General features: G+C 27.2%; 1 protein-coding gene across 2 annotated transcripts; it reads left to right on the top strand.

Moving 5' to 3' along the window:
• Positions 1–9,716: 9,716 nt before the first annotated feature.
• Positions 9,717–18,381, top strand: LOC112796536 (uncharacterized). Of its 2 annotated transcripts, XM_072235348.1 has the most exons (8): positions 9,826–9,992; positions 10,098–10,342; positions 12,985–13,403; positions 14,507–14,610; positions 15,012–15,506; positions 16,382–16,534; positions 17,098–17,513; positions 17,721–18,381. In XM_072235348.1, the coding sequence occupies exons 3-8, from the start codon at positions 13,054–13,056 to the stop codon at positions 18,345–18,347; spliced, it is 2,145 nt and encodes a 714-aa protein (XP_072091449.1). In that variant the 5' UTR covers positions 9,826–9,992; positions 10,098–10,342; positions 12,985–13,053; the 3' UTR covers positions 18,348–18,381. The 2 variants fall into 2 exon arrangements, with proteins under 2 accessions (XP_025694809.1, XP_072091449.1); XM_025839024.3 differs by lacking the exon at positions 10,098–10,342 and having other exon boundaries at positions 9,717–9,992.
• The last annotated feature ends 1,855 nt before the right edge of the window (positions 18,382–20,236 follow it).

Below are 20,236 nucleotides of genomic sequence, written 5' to 3'. Positions count from 1 at the left end.
ATTTTTGAAAAATTAAATAATTAGTTAGTCATAATTTATTATTGAATTTAAAAAAATTATTTTTCTAAAAGTAATTAAATAAATCTTATAATACTTTAAGTTTAAAATCTATTAAAACTTTTAAATAATTTTTATTAATATGAGATATTTTAAAAAAAAACAGAAAAAAGATAAACTATTATTATTATTATTATTATTATTATTATTATTATTATTATCCCTTGGCCGAAGGTTAAGGAAATTAAAGATTAAGAAAGCAAACATAAAGAAAGCAAACTTGGCTTGCATGTAAACTTTTATATATATATATATATATATATATATATATATATATATATATATATATATATCATTGTATTCATTAATCATCTTTACTTCATTTGCTTCGTTGTATCACCGAATCAATATGAGGGAATAAGAGAAAGAAAATTGACCGAGAGAGAAAGAAAGAGAACCGAAGCTCCTTTGATCTTTCGGCCTTGAATTTTTGTGATTTCGTAACTCCAATAAAAAATCTAATCCGATAAAAGTGTTCGTATTCTCCTCTTCTACATATTGGCGTTATTTTTGATCGGTGAAAGTCAACGGTGACGTAGCTCTCCTGCCCCTTGAGTTCGGTCAACTGGAGTTCTAGGAGGCACAGATAATTTCTGACGCTTTTCTCTTCAGCAGCTCGATCAGAAAATTTTTCGGAACTTTCGTTGATTTTGATTTTATACGGAGGTAGGGGATTTTGTTTCGAAATTAAAAGTTTTTTAAACTATGAATGCCATGGAAATCTAGTGGGTATTTGTAAATAATTTATGATTGTTTGAAATGACTGAATGATGAGTTTGAGTTGTGTTTGTGACTGAATTTGATGAATATGTATTTGATTTCTCGATTGAAAAGAGGTTGAAAATGATTCAGTTGGGACCCGAAAAAGGGTGGCTAACCCCGAATTTTAGGGGAAGTGCTGCCGAAATTTTATAAAAATCTGAGGTTTTATTTGAAAAGTTATTTTAAAAGATTTGGTTTCGGAAAATTAAATTATTTGAGATTTATTTAGTTGAGAAAAGGTGTATTATATTTTTTAAACTAGATTTATTAAGAAAAACATAATGTTTTAAATCTAATTTTGTAAGGAGAGATTTTATTCTAAGTGTTATTTTGAGCTTGATTTTTTAAGAAAAGGAATCTCTGCCACAGGAAAGTAGAGAACAAAGACTAAAGGAATATATTAATTAATGAAGCGTCTGCCAGAGGAGAGTAGATGTGAGATTGTTTGGGCCTTAGTGCCAAATGTAAAGTGGGGACGCCCACACACTGAGAACTGTTTTTCAGATGTACGCTTATTGATTTGGAAAGTCACACTGATGCGGTCTAGCCGTACGACTTATAAGCACACTGATGCATCTGGAAAGCCATATCTGGGACTTGTGCCTGGGTAATGTCGGGAGCAGGTAGGCAACCGACACATGAGCTCATGGCCTGCGTTAGGGATAGACATGCATTATTTTGTTTGCACATTTGTATTTGATTGCGCTTGCTTGTTTTATTACTTTGTGATTGTATTGTTTGTCTTGTTGTGACTTGCTTGTACATTGAATTGAATCTCTTGCTTGCACTATTTGTTTGTGAGTGTATTAAAGTGATTACGAGTTGACATTTGACTGAGGATTAACTATGTGGCTGAGAGACAGAAAATGTGACTAGTTTTATATTTAAAATTTGTTTTGAGTTTAGAAATTTAAAGAAAAGTAATTATTTATCTAAAGTAGAAATAAAAGTATTTCCAAAGGGTTAACAAAATAGTTTTACTAAGTAAGTTAATTATTTGCATTAAATTCATTACTTTTACGGCATTCCCATTCCCTACTGAGAACGTGTGGTTTGTTCTCACCCCAAAATCTTCCACCCTTTCAGTGACACAGGTTCGAAGATTCAGTTAGAAGATGCAGACGACTAGTAGATTTACTTGTGATTCCTGTTATTTTTATAGAGTTCCCTCGCCCTTGTTGCTTTAAGTTTTATTTTATCCAGAGGGATAGGTATTGTATTTGAGTTTTATATTGAATTCATTTGTATAGCATTTATTATTATTAATAATTGTGTGATTTTAATTACTACAAATAATTTTCTGGTATTTTCTTATAAACTGAAACGCGATATCGACCTAAAGGCTCAATATTAAATAGTAAAAAAGGAGAACAGGTTAGTAACTCCTTACTTTTGGTACGATCATGACGTGCTAAAGGTTAGGGTGTTACAGTGAACAGCAGCGTAAGCGGGGGCATGGGATCGTGAAACAGCAATGACTACGGTTGCACGGGTATCACAGAACAACGACACTCTCAGACGGACAAGCACCTCGTGTCATAGCTGCCTCTGACAGCAATGACGAAATGTGAATGTGGACTGACAGAACACTGTAGAAGCTATGTGGTAAAGATCGAAAATACTGTTACGATAGAATGGTAAGAACCGTACGCAATATCAATATATTTAGGAGTGTTAATCCTAAATTTTTAAATTTTAAAATATGATAATATTTAATTAATTAAAATTTTGAATTTTAAAATTAATTTCACATTTTTTTTAATCCGTTAATCGCTATGTTTAGTATATACATTGTTCTTATATATGTATATAACTCTGTGACGGTTAAGATTCTTCCAAATATATTCTGTCAAAAGTCTCCTTCCTGTCTACAAATTATGCATTACACATTTACACCTAAGAGTCTAAGTCTTCTAACGGTTTCTCAAGCCTCAATGGTATCTAACTAGTTTCTCTTTTAAAATATATTTTTAGAATATTTATAACTAATTAATTCAATTTTGAGGGGTTTATGAGTACGTAATTTAATTAAAGTCACTCATTTAGATTCCACTTTCACTAATATACTCAATTAAATGTCATTGCAAAGTGATTTTTATCGAACAACATACTAATCTGCATTACTAGACACTATTCTTTGAAAAATAATTAAATTTATAAAATTTAGCTAATATGTGCTTTATAAATACATAATAAGATTACTATTACTAAAAGTTATTAAATTTTTTTATTTAATAAATATATTAAAAATTTAAATTTTGTGTATTCTCAATTAATCTTTTTTTCAACTTATAATTTTAATATAAGTCTTGTTTAAATTTGGGACTACAAAATATGAACCAATACTTTTCTACAAACTACATTCGAAATCGGATACAAGTTCTTAAAACCCGTAACTAACCTGACGCTGCCTTCTCTTTATTAAACATGAGGGATAATTTTTTACTCTATAAAAAAATAATCACTTTAAAAGTTATCTTTAAAAAACGACTAAATTGTATTATATGATTATATTTTATAAATACTACATCATACCGGTATTTTTTTTCAATCCGATTTCATGTAAATACGTTAAAATTCTTACTAATTTAAATATTAGAATCTTTTACAGGTATTCTCACCACTTTTTAAGTGAATGTAGACATAAGAATTCTCTTTCATTCTCGCGAACAAATCAAAAGTACAACTTAAAAGATACTTACTTAAATCTTAGATTTAAGTCCAAAACTATTTCAATTTCAGATAATAATTTGGATTGGATCTTTAAAACACAAATTGATTAAACCCAAATTTTTAAGTTGATTATTTATCTAATTATCTTTTTAACTTCTAAATAAAAAAGTGTTAAATCTTTGCCATTTAAAAAAAAATGTGATTTTATAATTTAATTATTATTGAAAAAGTAAGGAAAGAGAGAGGACTAAAAAATTGACCCAACGGTCCGCGTAAGTCGCCACTGCTTATTGCCTACGCAACTGGGGCCTTCCAAGGGCAATTTCTCGGCAAGTCTCTTGAAGAAAATATTTGTAGAAGATCAAATATAAAGTATGCAATTGTTGTTCTATTCATGATGATTAATACGTTAGAGCAAAGCACCACACATCAATACCATATAGAAGATAATGCATTCCAATAATAATTTCAATCCCAAATATATATCACTTTAATTTCTTGATTTCATCATGGTTCAATTCCGAGAAACTTCCCCCATTTGGAAAAGTATTCAATACAGTTGACTGTTTATATATGTGATGTGATCATTCCATCCATCAAAGTTTGTTTACTACTGTTTACATGCATGCTTATTAGTTATTAACTTGAACGAACTCGTAATAATTTAGAAAAATGTTTAAGTATACTGATATATTAATCTTTCAATTATTTTTAATTATTAATTTTAATTATAAAATATATATATATATAATATATAATTAAGATCAACAATTAAAATTTATTGAAATACCAATATAGTTAAAAACTTTCCAATAATTTAACAACTCAAGTAGCTAATGATACTATGATAGTAGGGTAACTTTTATTCCTAATTTTTCCGATCTAATTGATGATGGTATCACCCAAAAAGTTTTTCTACACGTTGATATCAAATTGCAAGTTCGTGCCAGCATTCTGTGTTGCAAAGAAAATCAATTTTCTTGGTCGTTGGATCCTTGTACCGTACCGTCCCTACCCTGTCCCCCACTCCATTCCTCGGCGGCTATACTCCTCATCATAACTATTAATACTACATAAATAATAAAACTTATCATTTTTAGTTAATATTTAGTTGATATTCTATTTTTATTTTTAAATATTAAATTTTAAATATTAAATTATAATTTTAATATTAATACTATTAAAATAAGATGTTGACTAAAAATATTAATTAATATTAATAAAAAATATTAGTTTTTTTAACAAATTTTTTAACTTGATACATAGTTATTATAAATTATTTTATCTTAAAAGCTTAATAAAATTATATAAATAATACATCTACAGTTATATTTTTAGTATCCTATCTTATATAAAATTATTTTTTTAGGTTTGTATAAATTTTATATAGGTATTCTTTTTTTTTCCTTTTTAACTTGTCATATATTAATTTTTTTTGAGAGCATATAAAAATCGATCTAGATTTTTTTTTGTCATAAAAGTTATGATGCTATAAAATCACTTATTCTAAAAAATTTTAAACAGAATAATAAGTATGAATAATTATATTTCAAACAATAAAAAATATATATGTTCAAAATTAGAAGTGTGTTTTTATTTTCAGTGTTTTCTATTTTTTAAATTTTGTGAAAAGAATATAAAAAAGAGATAAAAACAAAAAATAGAATTTTATTATTTTCACTGTTTTCATTTTTTTTATAAAATTTAAAAAATAAAAAATATTAAAAATAAAATAAAAATAAAAACACAAACCAAATACACCCTAAAATATTCGAATAAAGTTGGACATTTGGATTTTCACCATAAAATTGTTCATTTCTTCGTTAATTTAAGAATAATACGTAAATCCATCTCTAAAATACTTTTAGTTAGACACTTTAACTCTAACAAATTTAATTATTAAATCAACTACTATCTTTTATTTAGTTAACAAATTAATTATCATCATTATTTGCTAAAGACATCAGTGTCTTTAAAAATTAGTAACATTATCATCAAATTAGTCTTTCTAATAATAAACAAATAATTTAATGTAAGGATTAATTTGTCTAATAAAATAAATTAAAATATCAGAACTAATCTTGTATATAATTAAATTGATTGGAAATTAAAATATTCAACAAAAAAATTTCTTAAAACTGATTTGAAGTATTACTTTTAATTGAATTAATAGAATACTTATGTGTGTAAATAACTTTAATTATAACAGTTTAATGGATAAAATTAGTTTCAAAAGTTAAAATAATTTTAATATATAAAATTACATTAAATATTTTAATTTTAATAAATTTAAAAATATGTTTTTGGATATTTAGAAACAAACACCCTTAACTTCTAAAAAACACAAATACAAACTTATAATAATAATATTATTTAATTATATTAAATATACACTAAAATTAATTACTATATTATAATAATTTTAGTCTACGACAACTCTTATTCGAGACAATATTTAAAAAATATTACCTAAAATAGGAAAATACAACATTTTTAACATTTTTTAGTGGGTTATGTTTGAATTCCACAAAGACAATGATATTTTTATAACTTTTGAAAATGGTTGTTTTTAATCTTCAAGAGTATCTTTATAAAGTATTGCCTTATCAAACAATTCAGACTTCTTTTTATATTGAAACTACAACATTATTTATAAGAATTGCTTAAAAAATTTAACAAAGAATATTTATAAAAAAATTTGTCTAAGATTATTCAGAATTTGAAAATTTTAGAGGGAAATCTTTTATTATATTCCATCGTATAATAACTTAGAAAAAGAAAAAACAAAAACTCCAACTGATCTATGAAAAACCCAATCTTCCCATTCGATCCCAAACCCTAACCTCTTCAAATCACCCAATTTTATTTAAGTTTATTTACCAAACAGAAAATAAAAATATTGAATTTTTCTTTCAAAAATTCAAACACTTCACCAAAATATTTTTTCAGCCGGACCTAAATCATTAACTTCGGAACTTTTATTCTTAAGAAAATAGGTTAATCTTATAGCCTACAAAGAAGCATGAAGTTCTGGATCTAATAGCTTATTATAGCTGAACCACACCACATCATCATGCCGGCAATTACACATACCAATAATTATTGGGCAACTAATAAGTGATTTATATTCTCTCTTTTCAATCAAACAGAGAAGAATGTTGTTGTGATTGATTAACTTCAATCACAAATAAAGAATAAAGTTTATAACTAATAGAGAAAGACAAAATTGGAAAATTAACTGTTATAGGAAAGAGCGATACAAGGTGAAATTTCCAATTAAAAAATTTAATTGACATTTCACTGTTCACTCTTGCTCAATTACAAATTTACAATTATTAAAAGTCTATTTATAGTGATTTTTAGTATAAACTAAACATGGACTAAAGTCGTAAGTAGTGTTTATTCTATATCATAAGAGAGCTTTTTTCTGCTTTCCAGAAAAGAGAAGAGTTAAAGACAGCTTCTTTTGCACGGTCTATGGAACTGAGAATCCATAATTAGATTTGTCAAGAAATTAAATTATTTACAAAGGGCCATTGTGTCATTGTGTGTACCGACTTTGTGGGATCAACTTTATGAATGAATCTGTCTCATATTTTTTATTTTTAAGGATAAATTATATTTTTTGTTTTTAAAATTTGATAAAAAAATTTTAAAAATATTCTTAAGTTTTATTTTGTTTTAATTCTGTCTTAAAAATTTTCGATTTGTATTAAATATATTTCTGACGGCTAATTTTTTAAAAAATTTAAGATCAATTTAACAACAATTTCATAAAAACAACTTTCAATACAAGCAAATCAAGTATAATTTTCATACATTATTGTTAGATTTTGGTCTTAAATTTTTAAAAACTTAGCCGTCGAAAATATATATAATTGATGCAAATCGAAAGCTTTGGGAACAAAATTGAAACAGAATAAAACTTAAAAGTATTTTTAAAATTTGTGCCAAACTTTAGAGACAAAAAATATACTTTATCCCATTTTTAATTTGAGTAAAATATAATAGAGTGGTTATTTTCACTTACACCACCTTATACTCTCTTTTTTTGAACCCATAAAATATTTATTCTACATAGGATATTTTTTTGTTTTCTACAATATTTTCCAATTCGATTTGCTAAATACTAATTTTTCGTAAATTAGAACTTCATTTAAGGATTTGCTATTAGCCAATGAATTATTGCATGCACAAGACAAATTTTAAATTTCTACACTTACATAAACGGATTAGTGAGCTAACCATTAAACTATTCCAACTTAATTCATTCTAAATAGTACATACCCTGTCTTTTGTGGTTAGCCTGCCAATCAGCACAAGTTATACAAATAATTTAACTTTGGTTAGAACAAAACCTTTCCATGTTTTTGAAGTATGGCCGTAACTTTTTTTTTTTTTTTGGGATACTTAAAGCCTCACAAAATTACAAAGAGGAGGTGAGTATCACACCACCATACAATATCAAAACAACACAATCAGCAAGACCAAAATTGTCCTCAGAGTTAAAAATAAAACAACAAACCACAACAAATACAGCAGATAAATATCCAAGGACACATACAAAATTAATCAACAATGAGTAAAATACTCAGATTGGTTTGTAGTTATATTCATGGCTTAATTTGATATTTATGATTCATATTAGTTCATAATATAATTTAATATTCATGATTCATATTAGTCTTTAATATAATTTCGATTTCGTCACAAAATTATCAACGAAATAATAAAATGGACTGACATTTGTTACACTAGACTTTTTAACAATTATTTGATAGAATAACGAAAAAGTTCTTTAAACTTAATTTTATCTTTACAAAGTTTTTAAAATTCTTATCCTAATTTCACTTTTAAAGATTTTAAATGCTTCTTAGAAAATTTTTTAGTTACTGTTCATATTTTTTGAAATTATTTTATTAAGAACATAAATTTTTAGACACTATTTTAATAATTTACTCTTTTTTCAACACTACTTCTAATTTTCTGTTCATCACTACCACCACCATAATCTCATATCTCATTGGCCGACATCTTAAGCAACAGTCTCGAGGACTACCCCTGGCTAAAACCTAACAATAGAAGAAATGCTAAAACTGTACTATTTAAAAATCCAAAAGTATGTAAGAGGTTAATTCATGTTATCTAACTAAATATAAATTTATCCTACGTTTTTAAACGTGTTTTTCTTCTTCAAAAATATTAAAAAGAAGGGTATATATAAAATACCTTTTAAATATTTTAGTATTCATATTATTTAAATATCATGAGATCCGTGTCGACTATAAGAACTAAAGTATCTCCATCATTTCTATAGTTAAAGAAGAAAGACTAATTCTCATGTTGATAAGAATCTTTTAACTAAAGTTAGTACTTATAAGTGGTAGGAGAGCGAGGAACTTAGTGGTTGACTCTATAATAATTTGAGTTGACGACTAATAACAACAATAATGTATCTTCACGCTGTCGGATTTATTATCAATTCACTTGGTGGACGACTCTTGTATATGTTAGCTTAGTATAGAGCAGCTAGGGGTTTGCAGTAGTACGGTTTAATTCGTTATTTAAAAAAAAATCATTCGATTCGAATCGTTTATTAAAATTACGGTTTGGTTTCGTTTAATTTTTTTATTAAGATTATTTGAACTAAATCAAACTGATTAAAATTGGTTTGATTTGACTCAATTTATTCGATTTTATTGGGTTTGTTCGATTTTTTTAATTAATTCAAACAAAAATCTACTATATTATTTCATAAAATTATAGCATTAAATCATACTAACACAATAAATTAATAATTAATAAAAATCTTGACATAATGAGATTCAACACCAAAAAAATTACAATAATAATTAAAATCATTAAAAATTCAATTAGTTAATACAACAAAAAAAAAATAAAAATAAATTTTCAATAAAAAACAACTACATTTTAGTATTCTCTACAGCAAAACAACTAAACATCTTTAAATAAACTAACCTAAAATTAAAAAGCAAAAACATAATAATAATAATATAGCACAAATAAAAAAATATGAGCACATAGCTCATCATAACAAAAGGACTAGGGGAGTTAAGGTTATGGGATTGGTTTAATTTAGGGTTTTTAAAAAAAATCGGTTCGATTTGATTAAATTTTTTTTATTAAAATAAAAACCAAATTGAACTGCAAAAATAATTACAAAATATCATTTTTTTGGTTTTTTCAATTTTCTATTTATTCGGTTATCAACTTTTTTGGTTCGATTAGTTAGTTTTATTCGAATTGGATTAATTTTGAGCACCCCTAAACGCAACGATCATTATTTATTTATTTAGATTGTGGTGAGTTATTATTCCATTCTCAACTCAAACCCGCGGCTGCACAAGTAAAGAATCCAACTACTTTTTCCTTCTCCTTCTTCTTCTTCGCTTATTCTTCCTCTCCCTCTTCAGCTTTGAAGAGTCCACCTGCTCTATACCTCAGCTCCTTCAAGAATTTAACTACTGTTCACATTTTGGGTACGTTTTCTCAACGATTTACATCTACACATTATTTCCGGCTACTTAATTAGACACTTTAATATTAGAGTATTGGTGTTGTTCGACGTCTTTGTTTCTGTGCAGATTGACAACTTCATAGGAGGAATCCTGCCATTCAAACTAAACTTTACTTTCAGTTTCGTTTTTTCTATTTTTATGGCAAAAGATAACCACCATGGAATTGGAATCCATCTGCTAGTGTGGGTTCCACCATACTAGCAACCACGTTTTCCTTTTTTTTTTTTTGGTCAGGGGTAGCAACCACGTTTAAAAATTCGTATAGTAGTATTTTTTTTTATTGAAACGGGGCATTAACTGAAATGCCTAAGGTAATTTGGATCTTCAAACTCTTCTTTTATAGTAGTCAAATTTAGTTAGTACAGTAGTTAATTAGTTCACTAGTTTGTGTTAGGATTTGAATTTCAGATTCACAATGAATTAATCATTAACCTGTCGTTTTAAAAATTTCAATAGGAAAAAAAGAAAAAAAACTCTTCTTTGCCAGCAATATGTTCCTTTATTACCTTCTCTATACAGTGGGATTTGATAATACTAAACTCGCGATCAACTTATGAATTAGAACTATTAATCATTTCTTTTTCAGCTTATTGCAAGTACATCCTTTTGATTTTGGGATTTTGGGGTTGTCACTTAATTACTGCTTTTTTTTTTCCTTCTTTGTTATGTTTGGTGTTATTTGACGCTAAATTAATTGTTTCAAAATGATGTTTACGAAATTATTGACGATAAATATAGAAATTTTATAACTATAAACACATAAAATTTTTGAATAAATTATTTGATAATTTAGTTGCATTTGATTACTAAAATCACTTGAACATATAGTATTATCCTTATGGCTCTTTGTTAGCTCGCCAAATCAATTCCTTTTATACTAAAAAACTCTCAATTTCAGCTTTTGACAAAAATTCACCCTCATTCATAGCGAGTAAGTTAGATTCGAAAGAGAAGAACAAAAAGTTGAAGAGAAACAAAGAAGAAATAAATTCAAATAGTAGTCATTGCTATGATAATGATGATGAATATTCTATTCTCATTTATTAAAGAACGCATGCATGCATATATATAACTTTTGGATAATCTAAATGTGAAATTTTGAATGTCCTAAAGTAGAGATTATATAGATGTTTTTTCTGGAGTCCAGATCCAACATTAAAAAAGATAACAAATGAACATATATGAAAAAAGAAAAATAGTCAACACATAGTAGTTATCACAAAATATTAGATATATGTTCTCAAAAAAATTTTAAAATTAAATTTTAATACAATTTTTTATGTGTATAATTAAAGAAATATTTAATTATTTTATTGACATTATAGTTTATTATTCTATTCAATTTTTATAATTTAAAAGTTTATTATTGAGTCAAGTATGCAAGATAAAAAAATTTTAATTTAGTCTTTATTAACCAATTTTTGTTAAAAAAATATGAAATATTCTTGGAACATTCAGTACGTAGGATAAATTGTGAAATAATATAAAAATGAATATTCTAAGATTGTTGTCCTTTCTTTTTTTAAAGGAGAACTACTAACAAGGAAATAATAAAAATTTTATAATATAAAAATTCAATTATAAATTTTTAAATTATAAAGGCTTGATTAAAAATTTGTGAAAATTATTTGAACCAATAAAGCAATTAAACATTTAAAAAAATGAGACCTTCCCAGTTTAAACATTTGGCAAATTTATATCAAACGATTTTTTTTATAAATAGTAATTTTTTTTAAAAATTTGAAAAAGGGGGTTTAGAGATAGAATATTTCTTTAGTAATAGATCCATTTAATTACTAGCACTAAAAGAATTAAAAAAAAATCATTATTCTCTAAAATTTCAAGATACTAAGGTCTGCAGAATATTTTTGTTTGCTTGTATTTTTTTAGTTTCTATTTAAGGCAGACATTTTAATATAAATATTATAAAGAATACATCTATTATCTATTATATATCTATTATATATTACTAATTTTATAATTAAAATATGTTATATGTCATTTTTTTATTATAATTAAAATTAATTCTTTTTTTCAAAATTAAAAAATTTTCTCCTCCTCCTCTTTCATTCTCTGTTTCTCTCATTCCTTTACTCATTCTATCTCTTTTATATATCATTATCAATAATTAATTATAAATTTGACAATTAAGATATTTTTAATTGTAATTAAAATTAAAATATAGCTATATTATATTATTATTTAACAACAAAAATATATCACATGACACTCTCATTAAAATTAAGATGAAATATTTTCTTCAAAATTAATAAACTCTTTTCTTCCATCCTCTTATTTACCTTTCTCCCCTTTTCTATTTCTCTCTATATCTTTTCTACACTATATAACTTATATTTTATATTTTATATTAATAAGTTGATAAACTAAAATATGTTACGAGATATTTTTTCATTATAATTATATTAAATTTTTTCCTCTAAAATTAACAAATTTCCTCTCTTTTTTTTTCTTTATCTTTTTCTTTCTTTTTTCTCTCTCATTCTCTATCTCTTTCTACATTTCTGTTTTACAAAAAAATTAATAAAATTATAAAAAATATATTAAATTTATAATTAAAAATAATCCCATAATAATAATAATAATAATATTATTATTATTATTATTATTATTATTATATTTTTTAATTTTTTTATTTAATTTTGAATTTTCACAATTTATCTCTCTAATTTATATTTTTATTTCTTATTTTTTAAATATTTACTACACATAATTGAACTGATAGAGACTTTTTCGTATGATTTTTTGTAAAAATAATTTGATTGTATAAATATTTAATTTTCTTTCATAATCTATAATATTAAAACAATACTAACATAATTTTAAAATATTTATATTTCCCTAATATTATTATGCGGGTAAAAATACTAGTATAATTATATATGGTTGTTTATTCGTTTATGTTTCTCAAAATATTATCTTTAATTTTTTCTAGGTTAATATTTAAAGACAGCTTTGCAACTTGAAGGGGAAAGAAAAAGAAAAGAAAAAAATCTTTGGGTTCATGGCTGAAAATTTGATGACTATAGCTAGAGGACAATCTATCCGGGAGCCACCACTTTTTGATGATAGAAATTACACTGAATGGAAGGAACATATGGAGACATTTACAAAGTCTTTGGACTTCAAACTTTGGCTTATCATTAAGAATGGACCAAATGTTCCAAAAAAGGTTGTAAATGGAATTGAAGAGGAAAAATCGGAAGATGATTTTGATGATGAAGACATGAAGAGTGTACAACAAGCCTCAAAAGCAAGACACATCTTATTATGTGCTCTAATAAACTCAGATGTTTACAAAGAAATCTTGCACTTCAAAACAGCCAAACAAATATGGGATGAGCTTGAAAACAGGTTAACATTGCAATATTTTCTTCTTTTTCTATTTGCTATAAGAGGAAATTAAAGAAAATAAGAAAAACTTATAGCAAGAAAATGACATATATATCCTTACTAAAATATATGCAATATTGTTTTAATTTTTACATGGTGGATATAATGGTAACTTTAGTAACTTTATTCAAGTAGCTTAGTAGCTTCCTGTTCCCTGGCACATTAGAGAAGAAAATTTTTTGTGGGTTCCATTTTCTTCCATAACCAAATTGATGAAAAATTAAACTCTATTTTCATCCCATTTCTCTTTATCCCGTTTTCTCTTGATCCAAACTGACTATCAATGATTCAATGTTATGTGTGCTCAGCTCCATAATAGCCCAATTCTTATTCTATGTTATTGTAAATGGTAGTGTTAGTTGGAATATTATCAAAGCTTATCCCAGGGTATTAAACATCTCAAAATTAGGGCTGTCAAAACGGGCTAGCCCGGCCCATTTAGGCCCAGCCCATTAAGCCCAGCCCATTAAGTCCATGGGTTAAACGGGTTGGCCCATTTAAGTCCGCTTTATTCGCGGGCCAAAATTTTTTAGCCCGGACCATTTATAGTCAGCCCGATGGGTTAAACGGGCCAGCCCGTTTATCATTTTATTTTATTTTTTGAAAAATATTTTGACAAAAAATACCACTTTTAGGTCAAAACCCATTTAAAAAATTTTTTTTTTTAGTTGATGGGTCGGATTTTCGGGTCGGATCGGAAAAAATATTAGCTAAAAGTGTTACTTTTTTTAAAAAAAAATGAAAAAAAAATTAAACGGGCCACCCGTTTAGCCCGCGGACTAGCCCGTTTAACCCGTCATTTTTTTCGGGTTAATCGGGCTCAGCCCGTTTAGCCCGAAATTTAAACGGACTTAATTTTAGGGGCAAAGCCCGCCCATTTAAATAGGTAAACGGGCTGGCCCAATGGGTTTAGCCCATTTTGACGGCCCTACTCAAAATTGTGGTTGTAAGATATAAAATAATATCCACCTCTTAAATTAACTATTTAAATTGAATTAATAGGAAAAAAATACACACACGTAATATATAGTAAATAATTTGTATTTTTTTTTTGTCTTTTACAGGGATAGAATTAAAAATGTGAACTCATCGACTCCGCAAACAAATGACGTGGAGCCCAGGTCTGATCAACATAATGGTCCCAACTTTGCATTTGTAGATAAAACAGGTTTAGAGTATTCTCTCCCCCTTCTCAAACTTATAATAATGATATATATATATATACACTAATTTCAACATATTTTATATAACAACTATGCTAGAATTATATCAAAATCAGTTATCAAAATCACTCATCACTAATCTAAAATATATATTAAAATATAAAATACAAGTTAAAAATAAATTAAACAATATATATATTTATATATAAATACATGATAACTAATTTTAGTGACTAATTTTAATATATAAAAAATATTTTTGTTTATACAAATATTTTTATCGTTTGTATTTTTTAAAGTTATTTTTGTCCGCACCTAATTTTTTTAGAAATATTTTTATTGTTTACTTTGTATAGAGAATTAAAGAGATCAGATATATATTTGTTTCCATTTTGGGTTTATTCAGGAAATCCAAAGAATAATGATTTCTTCAAGCTGTGTGTTCCCCTATACAAGCATGCACTAGAAGGTAACTGGGAAGAAGCAAAGAAGATCCTAAAGAAAGATGAGAGGTTGAAGAATGCCTACATAGCAAGTGGATGGCCTACAGTGTTACACATAGCAGCAGGAGCAGGTGTGGGTGAAAAGCATGTTCACTTTGTGCAACGACTGATGAAGGAATTTCTAGATGAAGGAGACTTATTGTTGGAAGATTACAATGGAAACACTGCGTTTTTCTTTGCTGCTGCATTTGGGAGCATGCAAGTTGTTGACTTGATGCTGGAGATGAATCGATCAGTGGCAAACGCTAGAGGTGTAAAAGGATTCACCCCTGTTCACTTTGCTGCATTGCAAGGCAGATGTGAAATGGCTTGGCATTTGTATGACATAACAAAACCAATATTCACAGAGGATGATTGGAACCAATTGTTCTTCAATTGTATCAACACTGGCCTCTATGGTACGCATTTGTTTTGTTAACATCTAATTTGGATCTTCTAAATTTTTAATTTTTAATTTAAAGAATAAAGTGTGATCTCTTACCTTAAATAGTTTTTCTTATATTTTTTCTTAGTCTTACTTATAAAATAAATGGTGAGAGATCTTACTTTATTTTCTAAAATAAAATTTAAAATGTAAAGGATCTAAATTCAACGAAAATACACATGCTTAAAATTTAAAATTTTCTTTTATTCCTTAGTCTCTCTCTTTCATAATATTTGTTTTGGAGTCATCCAATTAGGTATATACTAAAAATTAGTTACTAAATCAGTTATTAATATAGAATATATATTAAAATATAAAATATATATTAAAAATAAATTAAATATTATATATATTTATACATAAATACATAATAATTAATTTAATAGTTGATTTTTATTATTCATTTTGATTTTGGAAATGTAGGAGACATTTTAGGATAAAAACAACGTTTGGTAGTGTTGATTCAAATATAAAATAAAAATAAAAGAAACTATTCACCTAATATTTTTTAAGGTTTAAAATTATATATATCTCATTTGTAATATTTAGGTTTGTTGTAATTTATTCTTTCGTTCCAAATTTTATCATTAATAATAATACAATGTTAAGGAAAAGAAAATAACTATAATATTGATTGTGTTAATTAAAATTTGTCTTGTGTGTGTGTGTTTTTCGGTTTTGGAATAATTATTATGTAACAGAGTGAGTATTATGTACCAAATTTAAGACAAGTATATTAATAATTGACTAGTGGGTTAACATCACGTTCAATTTTAAGTCAAATTCTTCAATAGCAAGCAATTATATTTAATCTCATTTTCTTCAACATTTATGTGTAATATTTTGCAGGCTTAGCCTTAGAAATGGCAGAAGCTAAACCAGAGCTAGCTTATGCAAGGGATTATCACGACGAGACAGCTTTGCATCTCTTGGCTAAAAATCATTCGGATTCTTGTTGCCAAAGTCCACACCATCAAAGCCACACCATCATGATCAACCCTGGTAAATCATTACATATTCACAATTCATTAAGACAAGCTACCTAGATTCATCAATGATAGTGACATGATTCACAATAATTCACCATGCAAGAGAGAAAATAGAAAGAGAAAGACAATGAAGGAGAATAAATTTAAGATTTTGAGATCCATAATTGACGTGGGCTTCAAAAAGTGGCTCTACCCCGCGGGGGCCAAAATTTTAGGAATTAGAATACTACTACTAACAAAAAATAAAATCTAAATAACTTAAAGTCTTGTTTAAGTTGATAGAAAGAGATATGAATGGTTATATCTTTAATATATTTTGTCAAATGTGAAGTAAGACCTTTTTTTGACGGTTATTTGAATTTTGCACTTTATGATACTATTTTTTTAAAAAAATTTAAACAAATAAAAAGAAACACATGAATAATCATGATTATATCACTAACCATCCTAAATTAAAAATTTTATAACTGAACGAGCATATTCATTATATAAGTTGCTATGTAACATTGGCTATTCTATTGTTCTATTGCAAATTCCTTTCATTTCAAGTAACAAAACTTTAATAATATATTACAGGCATGAAGCAGGAAGTAGTTTACCAATTGGTCAACAGCCTTTGGAGCACAATTTGTAAAACTTCCACAAAGGATGACATAATTGATATCATAAGCAAGCCATGTCAACCAATATTTGCTGCTGCAGAAGTTGGTAATTTTGGGTTCTTGTCAGAGCTTATTAGTGGCTATCCAAGCTTGATATGGGCAAAGGATGAGAAAGAACAAACTATAATTCACAAAGCTGTGAAGTATCGCCAGGCAAGCATCTACAATGTGATACATGAGATTGGTTGTCAAAAGGATATTATAGTGACTATGGTAGACACCAGTGGTAATACTCTCTTGCATTTGGCTGCACAAATAGCACCACCAAGCAGTCTTGAACTAGTTTCTGGAGCAGCTTTTCAGATGTGCCTTGAGTTAGTATGGTTCAAGGTATGAGTTAAACCCTATCTGTTGATACCAGATTGGACTATCTATCTGTACCTGCCCGTATAATTCTATAACTAATATGTAAGAAAAATATATGATTTCTTATTCTACATGTAGTTTGAACAAGTAGTTAACCGTTGTTTATGTTTAGGGCTTCATTAAGCAAAGATAATATTGGTATACTTAATTAAAAGTTCATGCAACATACAGGAAGTAAAGAAGATAATGCCACCATCCTTTATAAAATCAACAAACTCAGAAGGCTTAACTGCTGGAGAGTTATTCACAAGGGAGCACACACAGTTGCGAAAAGATGCAGAGGCTTGGATGAAAAGCACAGCAGAGAATTGTATGCTGATTGCAACCGTCATTGCAACGGGGGTGTTTGCTGCTGCAATAAGCATACCAGGCGGTGTTGACGATGCAAAAGGGAAACCAAACTACTTGAAAAAGCCATCTTTTTTGGTGTTTGCAATCTCAGATGCAGCTGCATTTATCTCATCGGCAGCTGCAATATTAATATTCTTGTCCATTCTTGTTTCGCGTTATGCTGAGTCTGATTTCTACAAGTCACTGCCCTTGAAGCTCATATTTGGATTGGTAGCGTTGTTCTTCTCAATAACAAGCATGATGGTAGCAGTTGCAAGTGCCTTCTTCATTACTTACTATTATGACTCAGATTGGGTTCCTGGTTTTATTTCTGCGTTTGTGTGTCTACCAATACTTCTTTTCATATTTTTGCAGTTTAAATTATGGTATGTGATAATGTATTCAACGTTTTATTGTAAGAATCTTTTTAAGCCAGACAAGAAAATGCTTTATGTATTGAAAGATTAGAGATGTAAATTGAGGTGTATTCTATTTCGTCAAATTTATTGTATTCTAATTTATTTTTTTTTTAAAGTCATGTTAGCAAGAATTTAAAAGTTCGAGTAATTGTGAATATTATTCTATAAATGAATGTTATTTGGTGAATTAGAGAGTTAACAATTTTTATTTTTTCACACACAACAAATGTTATTCTTAAAAAATTCAAAAAATTCTATATCTCGTAATAAATTATAAAGAACCAACTTTTAGTTAACTAACTTTAGTGTTTATAATTTAGAATTTAATATTAAAGATTTATAATTTAGGATATATAATTTAAAATAAATAAAATAATTTTAAAAAATTAACTGATATTGACTAAAAAAAATTGATTACTTTACATTACTCATCTAAATTACTAAAAATTAAAAGTCCAAAATTCAGAATTAAAAAATTTATCAGCCAATGATTTACCAACAAATTTTATGTTTAAAATACTTTAAATAGAAGGAATTGAAAAAGATCTTTTAAAATACAAAAAAGGTAAAATAATAAAAGAAAAATAATGTGAAATTAATTTTTAGTTAGTCGATTTAAAATTTAATTTATAATTATTTATATTTATGATTAATGGTTTATGTTTTAGTATTTATAATTTAAAATAAATAAAATAATTTTAATAAAATTGATCGAAAAAAATTAATTCTATAATTACTATAATAAAATAAAAATTTGAGAAAAAGACAAATCGATCCCTGAATTTTTGGTTTGCGAACGTTTAAGTTCTTAAAGATTTAAAAATACATTTAAGTCACTAACCTCTTCAAAATCTGGACATTTCGATCCCTGAGTTTAATTTGTCAAATTTTTAAAACTCTCTCACGTGTGCATCCGTATCAACCAAATTAGATTTTTTTTGTTGAGTCTGACAAACCTAAGCGAACATGAGGGATCGATAAGTCCAGATTTTAAAAAGGTCAAGGATTTAAATGAACATGAGGGATCGATAAGTCCAAATTTTAAAAAGTCAAAGACTTTAATGTATTTTCAAATTCTTGAGGACCTAAATGCCTGCGGAAGTACCTATACCTGAGAGTTCTCTCCATTAGAAGATGCCAGCCTGACTCTATACTTGGTAACAATCCCTTCTGTGCACACTTCCTTTCAGGTTGGCACAAAAGCAACAGAAATTGAAATTAATCACCATTTTAAATCTGCGTTAATTTCATTGCTTTAATTTAAGAAGATTTATTTTGTACTTTATCAACTTCTTTACCAAATGGAAGTAAATAACACATTTTAAACTTGCCGAACCACCTTTATAGATCCAGCGCCCTTGACAAAGGTGGTTGTTCTAAAATACTAAGGAACAAGGGAGAAAAAACCGTTGGGAAGAAGAAGAAGAATCGCCGGACATGCATGCATTAACTGAGGCAGTAGCTGCAGAGACAGATCAAAGGATCTAGTGAGAAGTGAAAATACAGAGGTATTCAAATTACTGAGGAATTTTCCATGCAAATATATAGATATTCCAAGAACTAGATGTATAGTACAAAATTGATAGACTCTTAGTTTATCAAAATGTGGATGGAGAGATATTTTTCGTGTGCATCAAGCCACCATGTGTATCCATCTTAGGCTTTAAGGAGTATATACTTAGAGGATCTATACTTAATATTGGAGAGTTTTATGGTGGCACAAAAAATGGTGGCTAATGGTAATTAATTGTTGACTTACCAGTAGATCTGTGATACTCGGTGAAAGAATTATGAAGAGAAGCTTGGTTAATTAGTGTTGAGACCAATGTTCTGAAAATTGGACTGGACCGATCGATCAGACCGGTCTAACCGCAAACTGAAAGCTAATATGGTTCGGTTAATAATAGAAACCGCTTAAATAAAAAATTGCATTTAAAC

Source organism: Arachis hypogaea, chromosome 4, assembly GCF_003086295.3.
Source record: "Arachis hypogaea cultivar Tifrunner chromosome 4, arahy.Tifrunner.gnm2.J5K5, whole genome shotgun sequence".
Lineage (NCBI taxonomy): Eukaryota > Viridiplantae > Streptophyta > Magnoliopsida > Fabales > Fabaceae > Arachis > Arachis hypogaea.
This window is presented reverse-complemented; position numbering and strand designations above follow the sequence as displayed.